Below are 16803 nucleotides of genomic sequence, written 5' to 3' on the forward strand. Positions count from 1 at the left end.
AAGGAAAGCTTTTACATCAAAGGCAATATGGTGGAAACTAATTAGTCTTACAGGGGTTTTTTTTCCAAAAAAAAACAACTTGACAATTGAAACAGAATCATAAGGGGGTTTGTTCATGGCAGTGAAATATTAGTAATATTAGAACAACAAACATGAGAAACTTCTGATCGAATAAAAAGAACAACGATACGTCCTTTAAAATTAGTAGTAGTATTAATTGTATTTCTAAAAGAGCAACACGCTTTTAATGACATTGCTCCCATGACGACAAAAAACAAATAAAATGAACATACCTGGAAATTACATGGGGAATCAACATAAAATGCACATTATCTGCAGAGTAATAACCTTCTAATTTGAACCCCCTTATCAACTGCTACAAATAAATATTAAACAACAGGGGTGATAATGATGAACCCTGTGGAATCCCCGTGCTTTGGAAAACTTCCCCATACATCCACTACTTAACTCCTATTACTAAATCTTATGCAGAGGAGAGGTCTAGAGATTTTATTTGGTCTGGTAATGTATTCTATATGGGAAGACAAAAAAGAACACTCCTCCGTACACAATGAAGAATACCGAACACAGTGAAGGCAATGGATTCACAACATACAATGCATCAAGATATCACTCATATCTTTAATAAGATGACAAGAAAAGACTCATCACAATGTTGCTAGGCTTTCATCAAGAGTCTGATTGTAACCAACTTAGGAGTCCTTTTACCAAGCTGGGGGAAAAAGGGCCCTGTGGTATTGGCGAGGGCCATTTTCCCCTCTCACCAGGGCCCTTTTAACCGCAGTGGGTAAAAATCCCCCAAAACAAAATGGCCATGCGATAAGAAAACTCTTACTGCATTGCCGTGCGGCATGGAGCCCCTACTGCCACCCACTGAGGTGGCGGTAAGGGCTCCCACAGTAACCCGGTGGTAACCAGGCAGTGAGCGGCAATGCCCAATTACCACTTGGTTACTGGCATGCTAACCATTTCCAGGATTTTTCTCCCCCCAGAAATGGCACACACTCAACCCAGAACTGTTGGTGGCTGCATTGGGCCAGTGGTAGTCCTGGAATTGAGAGAAAAAAAAAGTCGTTTGTGAGCGATATTGCTATTTTAAGCTTTCATCGACTTTCTTTTTTTCAACGGTTTATAGTTTGCCATGTGAGTTGCCGTTCTTAGAGACATTAAGTTGGTTACAAAAAGACTCCTGATGAAGGCCTAATGGCTGAAACATGTCTCATGTTGAATCTTTTCTTGCCAACTTATTAAAGATTTGAGTGGCACATTGATGCATTGTATATTGTGAATATATTGTATATACTTGAAAAGCTGTACTATAAGTACCTTGTATACTAGCTTGCTTTAAAGATAGGCTTACAAATGACATGATCTAATTATCAATTTAAAACTATATGATAATAATAAAGGCTAGATACTCTCAATCGACAAGCTATGACAGACTTTAAGCACTATCATGTCCACCTTATATCTGACATGATGGTGCTCCATCAGACATGATGTGCTACTGTATGATCTATATAAGATTTGAGAGCCATACGCGAGCTTCCATATTTTGCACATCTCACAAGGCTTTGAAAGTAGTTATTAGAATGTCCATCAAAACAACATTGCAAAAGTCAAATCAAGGAAAAGCAGGGCTTAAAACACTGTTCAAAAATCTACAAAATCCAAATACATGGATGTCACAGAACCTGGGTCTTTTTAAGTCTGCATGATGTTCAACACATGCGAGCATAGAGATGAGATTCCAATCAGGTACCAGAATACCTGACTTCAGTCCTGGGCCCTGCTGTATGAATCCTAATCAAAGCCCTATGGAGGCATTAAACTATGTGGTAAAGATCCCTTCCGGTTTAAGTCTCTGGGACAGAAATTTAGCACTAAAATCCTTGACTATGAATGAGCAAAACACATTAATTACAAGTTTAAATGGGAAATTTCTCCACAAACTTCTTACTAACACACAATCACTTATGTAGTTACTTGCATAACTTAATCCCAAGTGCCTTCAGCAAACCATTATATTTATTGGTCCCTCTCTGATCTCTTAGCTCCTCGTCAGCAGCTTTATAACAGCAAAATCCAGCTTGTAGCTTTCTTTCATAAGCTCACAGTTTCGGAGGAGGCCAAACCATTTAGGGAGGCCAGACACAACTGGGCTGTAGGCCAGCGGGAAGGAAAGGGTTAAGGAGAATAGGGAAAGGGGGGGTGGGACGGAGAGGGAAGACAAAAAAGGGGTCAGCAGGTAAGGAAAGGTCCTTTTGAGCAGGAATCAGCAACCCAGAGGAGCTATGACCAGCAAGGGGCCAGGTTGAAGTTTATTTAGCGTGATCGCGTCGGCGCCTGGCTTAAACGACTGGGGGCCCTGAGATTACACAGGGTGCGTCCTTAAACAGGAGGCACCCTAATCATCGGGGGTGTGCTTTTACGGCACAACCGGCAGCGCGAGGAGCAAGAAACGAATGACAAGCTGTGTACCCAGGGGTTTCCTATGAGTTATGAAATTGGCAACAGAAGTAAATGCGATGTATGAGATGTAATGCAAACTGCTTGGCTGCGGCCATAATAAATTCCAAATTCGTCAAAGAAGCAGCTGGTCCTGTGTCTTCTGTTGGTGGTAAAAGGAGAGTGGACGAATGAGCAGTGCCGAATGCCCCAGTTGTTGGTTTTGAGCAGCTTACTTCCAGTTAACTTCTATAAGAAACTTGCATTTAACTTTAAGTAAATTTTCCAGACAACCTATAACATTTTCATTACAGAGGGAAGGAAAAGGGGGATTTTGGAATTAGCTCACTCCTTTTCAGTAGTAGCATGCAGCACATTATAGTCAGGTTACGGTGGGTATTTTCCTGTCCCCTGAAGGCTTACAATCTAACTTTTTTCTAATGTTCACCAGCAGACTGTCCAATTTTCTACAGGTGACTATTTGCCTTCACTTGGGGGCTTAGACTGCTTGCCTTTGAGGGCTCACTTCCTGTCAATCCAAAACTCCTAGAATCCGATGTTCAAAGCCAACAACTCAGACCCTACAGCACAAGATCAGCGCAGAAACCTAATTCGCCGGTGCTCAAAGCTCATGGTATTCCAATTATATGTGCACTATGAAACTGAAAGCAATGGGAGAAATGTACCTGGCGCATGCATGCAGGCAAGATTGGAAGTGCAAAAGCACATCGGCGCTGTTCTTCTATGCCTTTAAATATAAGCATTTTAAAAAGTTTTCACTTGAAAGGCTCATATTTAAGCACAGAAGAACGGTGCCATTCCACTTCCTGTTTTGCTCGGACTTGCACACATTTGTTTCTCACTATCAGTGTTTATAAGCTGCATAGGTTTCCTTCCGCTTCTAAGTGAAAACAAAACTGGCATTTTAATACTACTACTACTATAAATCATTTCTATTTTAAAATGAGAAATTCTGAAGAAATCCTCTCTTCAAAACATTCGATGTCACCTCAAAGCTGGCAGTAAGTTTCTAATGTTAAGGGCAGCATTTGTTTCTGTGTGTTCTCTAAGCATTGGGAGGAAATACATCTGTTTGAGTACATTTGAATATAATTTGTGGCCATCTTTGGCATGCAGGTTGTTTCCCATGCTAGAGCCCTCTGAACAATTTGTGCATACTAACATGCGTGCTATTCTGGCACTAATTGCCTTTAATGCCACCATTAGGTTTTGAGCATCAGCCCCCTAGAAACTGCAATGTTCCCTTGGGGTTATTTTCAGAAGTTTGCTATATGATCTGGCATTACCTTCAGTGTTCAAGCAATGTAAAAACAGTAGTATTCTATCCAGCTTGCAAATGATTTATGAAAACCATAAATATTACACAAAAAGTTAAAGAACATAAGGGTCCTTTTACTAAGGTGCATTGAAAAATGGCTTGTGCACCAATCCATTTTTCAGCACATCTGTAAAAAGGGCTTTTTAAAATTTTTGCTGAAAATGGACGTGCGGCAAAATCAAAAATGCTGCGCATCCATTTTGGGTCTGAGATCTTACCACCAGCCACTGACCTAGCAGTAAAGTCTCACGCGGTAACCGGGCGGTAATGACCTTTGCACACCAAATGCCACTTGGCGTGCATAGCTGATGCACACCAGAAAATAAAAAATATTTTTCGGGTGTGCATAGCAGACGCGCACCAAAAATGAAATTACTGCAAGGATCACATGGTAGCCATGCAGTAACTCCATTTTGGCGCACATTGGGCATGGGTAGAAGCTTACGCAGCTTAGTAAAAGGGCCCCATACTAAAGGAAAGAATTTTTTAAAATATAAATATGCTTCAATATGCGTTTTATGCCAAACCCATATAAAAATAAATACCATAAAATATGTTATGGCAAAAGAACAGGGGATGTATGTATATATAGGATGAGAAACAGAAGCAAGAGTTTATTATACATTTTGCTAAATTTTCATCTTAACCATGTAACAATAAAAGAGGAATGTCTCAGATAAATGATGCTCTGTATTTGCTAATTACCACATTTATGTATAAGGAATAAACTAATATGAATGTCCTTATTCTTCAGCAAGTGACCCTTGGTACCAAGATCCAATGTCGCCTCCTCTCCCTCCCCTCGTCCCCAAGAGCCTACATCAAGTCTTTGGTTAGCACAACAAGGATGCCCAGAATCAAAGTGTTGTCTTTGTTAAAATACAGCTGGCTTTTAACAAACAATTGAGTACAGGAGGCAGGGGACAATAACAAGGGCCGTTTGTACCACTACAATTCCCAGTCTTATATTTTACTCCAGCTGACTACTAAGATGAAGGAATAAGGGACTCTTAAACAATGGAAGCAATGATAGCCATGAGAAAATCCAAATTCAAATATAATGAGATACCTGGCCAAGGAATACTGTAAATGCTGGTCACATGTGCATCATTTGATAGTCCTTTTCTCTTTCAAGTCAGAGCAAAAATCTTGTTTGTAAATGAAAATGACGGCTTTTCCTTCATATTCAACAAATGCACACAATATTGCATTGCCTGTGGCACTCTCAGCCCAAGAGAGGGAAAAGTGTGATACACTGGCTGAGCTCTATATTATATATATATTTTGTTTTAATTTCCATTTTGCTCACACCTTTTTCAGTAGTAGCGCAACGTGAGTTACATTCCAATACACTGGATATTTCTCTGTCCCAGGAGAGCTCACAATCTAAGCTTGTACTTGAGGCAATGGAAGGTTAAGTGACTTGCCCAAGATCACAAGATCACCTCTGGATTACAAGACTAGTGCTCTAACCACTAGGCCACTCAGCAACAATCCATGTAGAATCACCAATAATAGCAACATTCCATGTAGAATCTCAAATAGTAGCAACGTTCGATGTTCCACTGCACTAACCACTAGGCTACTCTTCCACTAGCAACATTCCATGTAGAAGCCTGCCCTTGCAGATCAGCAATGTGGCCGCGCAGGCTTCTGTTTCTGTGAGTCTGACGTCCTGCATGTATGTGCAGGACATCAGACTCACAGAAACAGAAGCCTGCATGGCTGATCTGCAAGGGCAGGCTTCTACATGGCATGGAATGTTGCTAGTGGAATAGCAACATTAACATTCCATGTAGAATCTCAAATAATTTATTTGGATTTTGCTCACACCTTTTTTCAGTAGTAGCTCAAGGTGAGTTACATTCAAGTGCACTGAATATTTCTCTGTCCCAGGAGGGCTCACAATCTAAATTTGTACCTGAGGCAATGGAGGGTTAAGTGACTTGCCCAAGATCACAAGGAGCAGCAGTGGGATTTGAACCAACCACCTCTGGATTGTGAAACTGGTGCTCTAGCCACTAGGCCACTCCTCCACTGGATTGGGCACAAAGGGTTTCTTTTACAAAGCCTCACTTAGCAATTCCTGTGCGGCAAATAAGTGGAATCCCATTCAATTCCTATGGGCTTCCTCTCATTTCTCACACAGGAATTGCTAGCGCAGCTTTGTAAAAGAAGCCCAAAATGATGTATTTTCAACTTAGCTCTCACCTTTTCATTGACAGCTCAAGGCAAGTTATAGTTTAGAATTATAGTTTATTAGAATTTGCTATACCTCCATGTCTAACAAGCAGATCTAGGCAGTTTACAATGATTAAAATTTAAAAACCAAAGGATAGAAAGGAACTACAATATTATTTGACAGGAAAGACTTACCAGTTGTATCAAGGAACATACACACCTAGTAACACAAAAGAGAGGTGATACAGGGAAAATATAGTGGGGAAGGAGCAGAAATTAGGAAAAATGGGGGAGGGGCTAGGAAACAGAAAGATAGCAGTGGCCAGTTCTAATAATAATGTCCTATGGTGGGTCAAAGACCTGGACAAAAATCCAAGCCTTTAATCCTGATTTAAAATTCTTAAATGAGAGCTCAGCACGGATATGTAAAGGGAGGGAATTTTTGGTCAGGTAGAACCCTATTCCAGAGGTCCAATAAACTAAGTGGTCCTTTTACTAAAGCTTAGTGTGCACTAATGAACATTAGCGTACACTAAGTATTACATGGCCCAAAGGTATAAAATAGGAGGTACAGCATTTAGCATGCACTATGCTCTAGTAAAAGGGCTTCTAAGTTGGTATCTGAGGTAAAAGTCACAACGAGCATCAGTGGAAGAAGCAGGATTTGAATCTGGGTCTCAGTGTTTCTCTACTAGGCCCTCCTCTAAATTTGCTAAAAGTTCAATTAGAGATGTCTGTAGGTTAACTGACCTCTTGTGGGAAAAGAAAATTAACTCCCCCTCCTTTGGTGGAGGCAGTTCTGACACCATTCCTCCTGTTTTGGAAGTGACAATGGCTCCAGTGTAGCATCCCCCTTTTTCTCTCTCTTCCTCGGCATCCCCTCCTCTCTCCCTCCATACTATGAAGGCAATTGTAACCATCTCTGGGAAAAGTTGACTAAAGTCTCCGGAAACAAAAAATTAGGTTTTAATGAACTCTTTTAGAGCGAACAATTTGTAATGCATCATTTCAAACCCCATTTTTTTAATTTGAAAAAAAAAGTTACAGAAATTCAACCATGGGCCCATGGCATGAAAAATCGGCCATTCTCAACATTTTGGATTTGCGACTTTAATCACCTGTTCCCAGAGATGGTCAAAATTATACAACAGGGTGCCAAAAGTGAGGTGCCCACCTAACGCAGGTAATGAGCCTATGCTATAAGAACACTTATATGCGTAAATGTTCCTATAGAATGCTAGTGTAAGGTCGCATCAATGTGCCTACATCATTTAAGGGTGCCTTCTTGCACCAGGTCTATAGAGGGTGCACCCAAATGTAGCAATTAAGCACTTACCTTAAAGTATGCTGTAAGTTACTTGTGTAAGTGTTGGCCCACCTATGCCCCACCCAGGCCCCTCCCCTATGAATATACCCCATTGCATTTATATGCTAAGGGCTCCTTTTACAAAGCTATGCTAGCGATTCTGGTACAGCAAATGCGATGAAGCCAATAGGAATTGAATGGACTTCATCACATTTGCTGTGCCAGTATCGCTTACGCAACTTTGTAAAAGGAGCCCTAAGTGATCTGTGTGTGTAAGTTACAGAATAGCACTGAGCATTATGCTTGCACTTATGTGCGTAACTGTGTGTGTGAGGTGGGGGGATGGGACTTGATATACCACCTTTCTGTGGTTACAATCAAAGTGGTTTACATATTATATACAGGTACATATTTTGTACCTGGGGCATTAGAAGGTTAAGGGACCCTTTTACCACGCTGCGGGAAAAAGGGCCCTGCGTTGGTGGCGGGGGCTGTTTTTCCCATGTGCCAGGGCCCTTTTTACCACAGCAGGTAAAGAAGCCCCCAGTACAGATGGCCATGCGGTAAGAGAACTCTTACCGCATGGCCATGCGACAAGGAGCACTTACTGCCACCCACTGAGGTGGCGATAAGGGATCCCATGCTAATCTGGCAGTGATTAACAATGCCTGATTACCGCCGTACAAACCATTTCTGGGGGTTCTCTTTTCCCAATCAAACAAAGCAACACTGGGCCTTCAAGACTGAGACAACAGGAGTATTTTATTGGTAAATGACCCGACACGAGCCGTGTTTCGGCGTTAAATAACGCCTGCCTCAGGGGTCGAAGTTCAATTGTAAATATTATTAGAATTGTATCTGTCCAATGCCAAGATTCAGTTGTAAAAGAGTATTGGACTTATGTCTATCCGGTGTCTCCAAAGGAGGGGATAGAAAAAATCTTTAGAGCCAAGTGAGGCTGTCCGAACCGACAGCCACTATGTAGGAAGAACTCCTATATTAGCCTCATCTTGAAATAAAAATTGTGAAAACCAATTTTGATTTCAAGACGAGGCTAATATAGGAGTTTTTCCTACATAGTGGCTGTCAGTTCGGACAGCCTCACCTGGCTGTGGTCATGGTGCAAGAAAGACCCGCACAAGCAAAAAACAATTCATGAAAGCTAAGTAACTTTGCTAATTGACCTATTATAACAGACAAGTTACAAAGAAAAGAGGTTTTTAGCCAGTGATGAGAAAGTTCAGTCCTCAAAGCTAATATTTAGGCTGGGGGCTTCTCGAGGCCTTTTCCTCAATAACAATACTGAAGTCTTTTCCTACAGACAGATGCATAGATGCTCTTTATTTGATATCCCCTCATTTTCTATTATTGTGTATTGTGCCAACATTGTAAGTAGCAATAACATGCCATAATATGTATTGTTATTTTAATATTTTTTCTTTGATGGTTATGCTCAGATCGATCTTGTCGTACACCGCCTGGGGTGAATTTTTTTAAAAGGCAGTATATAAATCTTAATAAATAAATACATAAATAAACTAAGCATTTTACTCTTCTGACCTGAGCATGCCCTCTAGAATACCTCTTTTTAATTCATCTAAGAGTATGCATATTATAGAAGCCTGTATATAGTTTTAGTTGCATTTCAGAAGGGAAAATTTTCAAAGCAAGTTAAGTGGGCAGGAGAAGCTTCTGCCTGCTTAAATCGCCTGCGGCCACCTAACTGCTGATACTCAGCCGCCAACGGAAAACTGCCCGCAGAACCCCTTTGCACATCTCCCACTGAATAACGTGCTTGCTAAACTGACTGGAACTGGTCAAAAAAATACATTGATGGCCTGGTAAGTTTGGTACATCTCCCCCTAAGTGAACAGATAATCACTGTAGGGATAAAGGTATAACCCCCCCTTAATCCCTCACTGGTCTATGAACCCCTCCCATCCCACCCCCAAGAGATGAAAGTGACAGTACATACCAGGCTATATGACAGCTGCAGATATAATGGCCATTCCTCTTATAGCAGCAAGCAGATTGCTGGAGTAGCCTAGTGGTTGGTACAGTGCACTATACAGAAGGGGACTCAGGCCCATATCCCGCACTTGTGGTGGAAAGTGTGAGCACCCCAAAAACTAAAAAAATACCTACTGAACCCACATATAGCTTTTGCTCCAAAAATTTATTCAACAAAATAGTTTCTAATGCAAAATGAAATTTCATTTTTCACCTTCCCAGAGGATTGTTTTGGCTCATTTTAACTTTGTTACCCACTTTGAACTGCAAGGTGTAAGCAGGATATAAGACTAGATGTTATGTTATACAGGTGACTCCTGCAAGCATGAGGGCTATTGCAGTGGTGTATAGTACAATTTTTGCTATTCCTGGAGGGCTCACCATACAATAAGGGGGTTATCATCTGATGTGTACCTGGGACCCTTTATGTGAAGTTCACTGCAATACACCCATCCCCCTCTTGCCATTGCCGACCCCGCCACCACCAACTTTGCCCCCCCTGCCAACGACCCTCTCAACCCCCCTCCCGCCGCCAACTCACCTACCTTTGCTGGCAGGGGCCCCCCAACCCCCGCCAGCCGAGGTCCTCTTCTTCCCGCAAAAGGCTTCCTGCAGGACGTCAGAAACAGAAGGAAGCCTTTTGCGGGAAGAAGAGGACCTCGGCTGGCGGAGGTTGGGGTCCCCCACCAGCAAAGGTAGGCGACGGAGGGTTGGCGGCAGGAGGGGGGTCAAGAGGGTCATCAGCAGGGGGGTCCAGGGCCAAATTTACGGGGGCCCAGGCCCCCCTGGCCCCACATAGCTACGCCACTGCCCCAGACATCTCTATGGCTTGTTTTTGTGCATTTTTCCCTTGAACATTTTTTGTTTGAAAATGACTCTAAAAGAAAAATGTACCAAGCACAAAAATGTCTAAAATAGGGCAAGTTTCTGACCAAAAAGATATGTTTTTCTGTTTCAAAAATGGGCATGTTTGGCACTGAATTTTTGGACTTTTTTTCAAAACGTCCAAAATTGGATTTGGATGTCATATCAAAAATGCCCCTTCACAATCTCTGGTGCTAGAATTTTCCTCTTTTTTTGCTGTATCATTGGATAGGCTCTTGTAGTATGCTGTAGATGCCATATAATGCAGGATCGCTTATAACATGGTTAAGGATTGGCTCTCTTATCATTGCACATTAAAATTTTACACCCCATATAATATGGATTCACTTACAAGATAATCAAATGTCTTACATCCATATTATCCCAATATATTGTGCTGAGTTCCACACAGAAATCAATGTGTATTCCATAGCAAAGCACATAACCTAATTCGTTCATGAGCTAATCAGCACTGATAATTGGATATTAACAATTATCAGCACTAATTGGCATTAGTTAGAATTTATGCACACTACTTGCTAAGCTCATTCTGTAAAGTGGTCTGTGTAAATTCTAATGTGCGCTGCCAAAAAGGGGGCATGGCTAAGGGTGTGGAATGGTTGAGTGTTCTGAAAATCTATGTGCAGGGTTATAAAATATATCTACTCTGCACCTAACAGGTGCCAGTATTTACGCCAAGCTTTTATGGCACTGGAAATGGTGTACAGGAGATCTGGAACTACCGCCGAGGCGAGCCTGGCAGTAGGGACAAATCACCGAGCACCAAGCCGGCACAACCCCTACCACTCTTTGGTAAAAGGTCCCCTAGGTGAAATAGGAAATAAGTGTTGCTCATTGGGAGCACTTGTAAATCTGTAAGCACATGGTCATTTTCCCTTTCAAAACTGGCAAGGGGGTACAAAACATGCCCTTGGGAACACCTCTTTATGTATGCCTGTTTTCAAAACTGGCATTCTATCCTTGTTAGGTGCATAGTTATCAATGTGTATTACCATTAAGATATGGTAATTTACCATTAACTTGTGCTATTTTAGCAGAGGTCCCATTTTATGCAATGAGACCTCGTTACTAATAACTGGAGTTAAAAGTAAAATGACACATCTTAGTGGTAGCTCATGTTGATAACTTAAGGGAAGAAGTTATCAACATGGGTTACCGTTACGATGTGTTATTTTACTTTTAACTTGAGTTATTAGTAACTAATTTTCACTGTATAAAATGGGACCCATGCTAAAATAGCACGAGTTAGTGGTAAAATAACCCATCTAAGAGTAGCCCACATTGATAACTTCGCCTCTTAAAGTGAAGAGTTTCGGTCTCTGGTAACCAAAGCTGATATTGTGATGTCATAATGCCTCATTCCACCAGTACCTAAGAGTGATGTCACAATGGCTTGATTGCTCTATATTTCTCTCAGTTTTATTATATATATAGCAGTGATTTTGATTTCTTGACATTTCTTTGTTGTTTAATTAATGGGGGAAGTTATCAACATGGGCTACCATTAACATAGGTTATTTTAGTATTAATCCCAATTATTAGTAACTAGACTCATTGTATAAAATGGAACCTGTGCTAAAATAGCATGAGTTAGTGGTAAAATAATACATCTTAATAGTAGCCCATATTGATAACTACACCCCTTAATCTGCACAAATACCTTTGTAAATTGTCCACATTATTATGGTGAGTTATTACTACTTGCTTGCAGTTCTGATGAGTTTAGCAAATAGCTTGAACACTGATGTTGTGGCTACGCTTTGTAGCGCTATATAAATGCTAAATAGTAGTAGTAGTAGTAGTACAATATCATGGGAACCTTGTGATAGTAACATTTTACACAGTTGACTGTCTTGTCCTAAATTCATGCCCTGGTGCTTTCAAGTACTAAAGGGGTCTTTTACTAAGGCGCGCTGGCATTTTTAGCAAGCGCTAAAAATAGGCGCGTGCTAAATGCTAAAAATGCCAATGTATTCCTATGCGTATCTTTAACATTTTGCACATGCCTATTTTTAACATGCGCTAAAAATGCCAGCACGTCTAAGTAAAAGACCCCTCAAGATCAGTACTTTAGGATATGCACTGGCCAAATATTATCACTTCATGTTTTGGTTTGTTCATTTCTCCTCCCCCCCACCCCATTTTCTGACTTAACATTATTGACTTGCAAATTAACACACATACAGCTGATTTGTGAAATCAATTTATCTAACCCATTTATTGTAATGGCTTTTCTTTTTAGCACGCAATCAGACTTTTTAACCTGCACAAATCAGTTGTATGTCTGTTAATTTGCAAGTCAATAATGTTAAGGATCCAAATGCATGCTAATGAATGAACATTCCTATCAGTTTTCCAAATAAGTTACCATTTCAGATTAGGAGCAGGATCTATTGTTATACTTTGGGGTCCTTTACCAAGCTGTGGGAAAAAAGGCGCTGCGCTAGTGGCGGGGGCTGTTTTTCCCGCGCACCAGGGCCCTTTTTACCACAGTGGGTAAAAAGAACCCCAGCACACATGGCCGTGCAGTGAGAGAACTCTTACCACATGGCCATGCGGCAGGAAGCCCTTACCACCACCCACTGAGATGGCGATAAGGGCTCACACGCTAACCCAGCGGTAACCGGGCAGCACACAGCGATGCGCAATTACTGCTAGGTTATCACCACGCAAGCCATTTCCTGGGGATTTCTTCACCCCTCCCCCAAGAAACGGCACATGCTTGGGGCAGGACTATCGCTGGTAGCCGCGTTGGGCCGGTGGTAGTCCCGGAAGAGCGAGTGGTAAGCCTACATTGGACTTACCGCCGCTCTGTAAACGGGCCCCTTTATTATTTCTAATAACACATTCCATCTGAGAATCACAAAGATGCAGAAACTTTCATTTCAATTTGTGTTTCATAAGAATATAAGAAGAGCTGTGCCAAATCAGATCAAGACGCCAATGAGCCTGTTTGTAAAAATGGCCAGTCTGGGTTACCTGTAACCAACAATAGATCTATTCCTTATAGCTCATTTCCAGGGATAAGTGATGGCTTTCCCAAGTCTACCTGGCTAATAACATTTTATGAACGTTTCCTCCAAACCTAGTATATATTGATCACCTCGACCATGTCTGACAGATTCCACAGCTTGATTGTATGCTACTGAAAAAATAATTTCTACAATTTGTTGTAGCATCATTTGAAAGGATTAATAGCAGTTCCCTATTTAATCTTTCCAGCCCGCTCATGATTTCATTTCACTCCATTCATTTAATAAATGTATAGCCTGCTCCTCAATGTATATGTAAGCTGCTTACAGTACATAGGAACATGCACAATTAAAAATACAACACACAGTTGTATAAACATCTATCATATCCCTTCTCCATTGTCTCTTTTGCAAGCTGAAGTGCCCTAACTTCCTTCATAAGGAAGCCACTCCATTCCCTTTGTCATTTCTGTTTAACCTTCTCTTAACCTTTTCTAGTTTCAAGGATGACTTAGATATTCTGGAAAGCATTATACAAGCTATCTCAAAGAAAGTGATTTTCCTTATTGAAATGAGACACTACCTTCACCTGAAATTCAACAGCAATACTTAAGATGTGTCCACAGATTTGCAAAAACAGAATATTATATGATGTAGCTGACTAGTGTATATATTTTCATGCATGATCTTTTCTGGAGCACACATGACTATGCTCCTCTCATCATCACATTCTTTTTATGCAAACCTCATTAAAATATGCTGAACATCTACCAAGTTTATGGGAATGATCTGGAAAGATAGGGGTCGATATTCAGCCAATGACACTCAACATTTTGCTTACTGTTGTCAGACTTATGCCTTGAAATTCAATGCCAATCCACGTCCAGGCTTTGGCTTTGCTGGTTTCTGAAGCTGGCCTACACTATAGCCAGTTAAGTGCAATATTCAGCACTTAACTGGCTACGGGGAGCTGAATAAAGATAGGACTGTTTTTTATGCAATGACCTTGGCCTGTTGAGTACTGAATATCGGCACTTAACTGATTTAGTGCTGACTCCGCCCCCAGAATGCCCCCCAAATAGCTGGTTTTGCTTCAAGCACTAACCGTTCATTTTAGTGGCACTAACCGGTTAAGTGCCACTGAAAATAGCTGGTTAGCCCTGAACAGACGATTTAACCAGCTAGGAGCTGTTTCTGGCCAGTTAAATCGCTTTGAATATTGACCCCAAATCTTTATTTGTAAACATGTAAAAAGGCTGCACAGACTACAATTGATCTTAGCCAAAAGGCTGAGAAATAATATAGAAAATGTTTAGGAGAGAAGTTAGGTTCTTATAATGGTGACTGGAGTCTTAAGAGTTAACAAAATAGAAATGTTCTTTAGCATGTATAGTGTAGGAGGTCTCCTCATGTGTTTCGTAGACTATATTATAGGCAATGTAGCCTCTTGGTTAGGGCATTGAAAGTGCCACAATATCCCCTAGCCAATTTCTTCTTTAAATCAGATGAATATCCATCTTTTTGAAAAGATGTTTTCAATTGAAGTTCATTATAAAGATAAAAAATTCATTATAAAGATAACAAATTGACCATTGACGACTATAACTTGTAATGCTTATTGGTAAAGTAAAAGACCATTGAGTTGCATTGCTGAGGTCATAGCAAAAATTTATTGAAAAAGTTGAGTATTTTTTCTAAACTTACATTTGATTGTGGGTGGTTTATTTTATATATGGTTATGTGACTAGTACTCACTATTTTATTATTACTTTGGAGTGGTTTCATTACAATAAAACTCATGGCATATTTCAGATTCCATTGCTGCCATTTACTTCCTATGGGTCCTGTTTATTAAGGTGTCTCTAGCGCTAAAAATACTAACACACCTACAGCGAGGCTTAGTAAACAGGCCTTCTACGTTCTTTCTCTGACCTTTCCACCCCAACAGTCACATGCTAGTTTCTCTGCTTTTCTTCATATTTCTCTTCCCGCCCTGTGCAGTGTGCAAGTACATAAATAGCTGTAAACTCATTTTAACCCCAACTGCCCTTCATGTCTAATTGGAATTTCTGACTTTTCTCAAACCATTTGGATTTCGATTTGACTCACATTATTTTCAGCAATAATTCAAGTCAAATTACATTCAGAAACAGAACCGGTAGTTAAAGTAGATGAAGCTGAAATTAGCTTCTAAATTCTTCTTCCTGATCCCAAGCATTTGGAGTCTGAATCCACGTGCTCATTTTCCCTATGCCTAGGTTTATGTACTCTGTCTGATGCTCAATCTCATTTTTATGTAGTCTCTATTCATTGTAATATTGGTACCTTACAGATAAAGCTAGAGTGCCCCAGTACCATCTCAAAGTGTAAATTTTAGAAGCAGTTTTTGAAAAATATGCTTTTGATAGACACATGCCTCCTGACTGCATGGCACATTCAAACACCCTGCAGAGCGAATTCAGGAGAACAATGTATCTCCTTATTTTCTACTTATGAATACTAATTGCTCTTTTATCTGAAAACAGCATTGTTGAATGTAAAACAATAAAAGAGCGAGGAGTCAACTTGCTTCTTAACTAGAATAAAAGGGGAAAAACCTAAATGGATGAAGAAATTCAACTGTTCTCTCTTTTTAAAGAATATTTCTACTTTTTGAATGCTTTAACCTATAAAATATTTTTTTCTCTCAAAATTTAACATACTTTGGCTTTGTAATTAGTCACACTAGGGCAGAAAATTTTCTTTCCATCAAAAGAAGTTAAAGAATTATTTACAAAAAAGTTTCTGTTAATAAGGAAAAAAAATCAACTTGCAAAAAAGAAATAAATAATTTTGTGTACATAATTCTATCATGTATATATGCGTAGGAAAAATGCAGAAAATAATTTATAGGTAGAAACTACTTTAAAAAGTTTTCACTTCTTATCTGTACATTATTAGACTAGCCTTGGAAAATCTTAATTTTTTTGAAATCTTTAAAATCTTCTAACAGTTAAGCTATGTTTGCAGTAGCGGCTGTGACAGAAGTTTTCTTTTTCTTTTTGAAACTTACCCATTGTTTTTGGATCAAAAGTCAGTTTTTTTGCTGGGTGCTTGATTGTGAGCCTGTGTTGGGCTGGAATGATCCTTTCTGCTCTCCTCTCCTGCTCCCTTCGCCTGCTTTTGCTGTCCTTCACTTGCTCTGTCTGAATATCTCTGCCTTGCTTTCCAGCAAAGAAAAGGGCTCTTTGATGGACAGCCAAACCCTTAAAGGGACAGGGCTCCTCCCCACTCCCCCTCTTTAAAGGACAATCATTGGTTGTAGGGTTTGCTTCATCTGTCGTTTTTCATCTGATTGTTGGTTCTATATAAATATAAAATAAGTTACTGGGGGGAAAACAGCATGTTCTGCCCGTCCATGCTTTGGACAAAAGTTTTCAGAAAACTATTCTTATCACATCCCAAATCACTGTGGAAAAAAAAATGCTGCTGCTACCATTTTCCAGGGAATTTGGTAAGTCACTCAATTTCAAAGGCGGCAGGTACATATAGCATTTGGATAGTGCGGTACAATGTACTAAAAAAGGAGGAAGGAAAGCCAAATGGCAGCCGATAGGGTTACAAAGTGAGGTAAAGGAAGCTATTTGAGCTAGAAGAAAATC

General features: G+C 40.3%; 1 protein-coding gene across 2 annotated transcripts in view; it reads right to left on the reverse strand.

The window, feature by feature from the left end:
- PLP1 (proteolipid protein 1) overlaps positions 1-16354 on the reverse strand; it is a 56166-nt gene extending 39812 nt beyond the window's left edge. For both annotated transcript variants that reach the window (XM_030210225.1, XM_030210226.1), the window contains exon 1: positions 16215-16354. In XM_030210225.1, the coding sequence (XP_030066085.1) occupies positions 16215-16218 (4 nt within the window). In that variant the 5' untranslated portion in view covers positions 16219-16354. The remainder of the gene's footprint in view (positions 1-16214) is intronic.
- Between the last annotated feature and the right edge of the window lie 449 nt (positions 16355-16803).

Source organism: Microcaecilia unicolor, chromosome 7 (genome assembly GCF_901765095.1).
Source record: "Microcaecilia unicolor chromosome 7, aMicUni1.1, whole genome shotgun sequence".
NCBI lineage: Eukaryota > Metazoa > Chordata > Amphibia > Gymnophiona > Siphonopidae > Microcaecilia > Microcaecilia unicolor.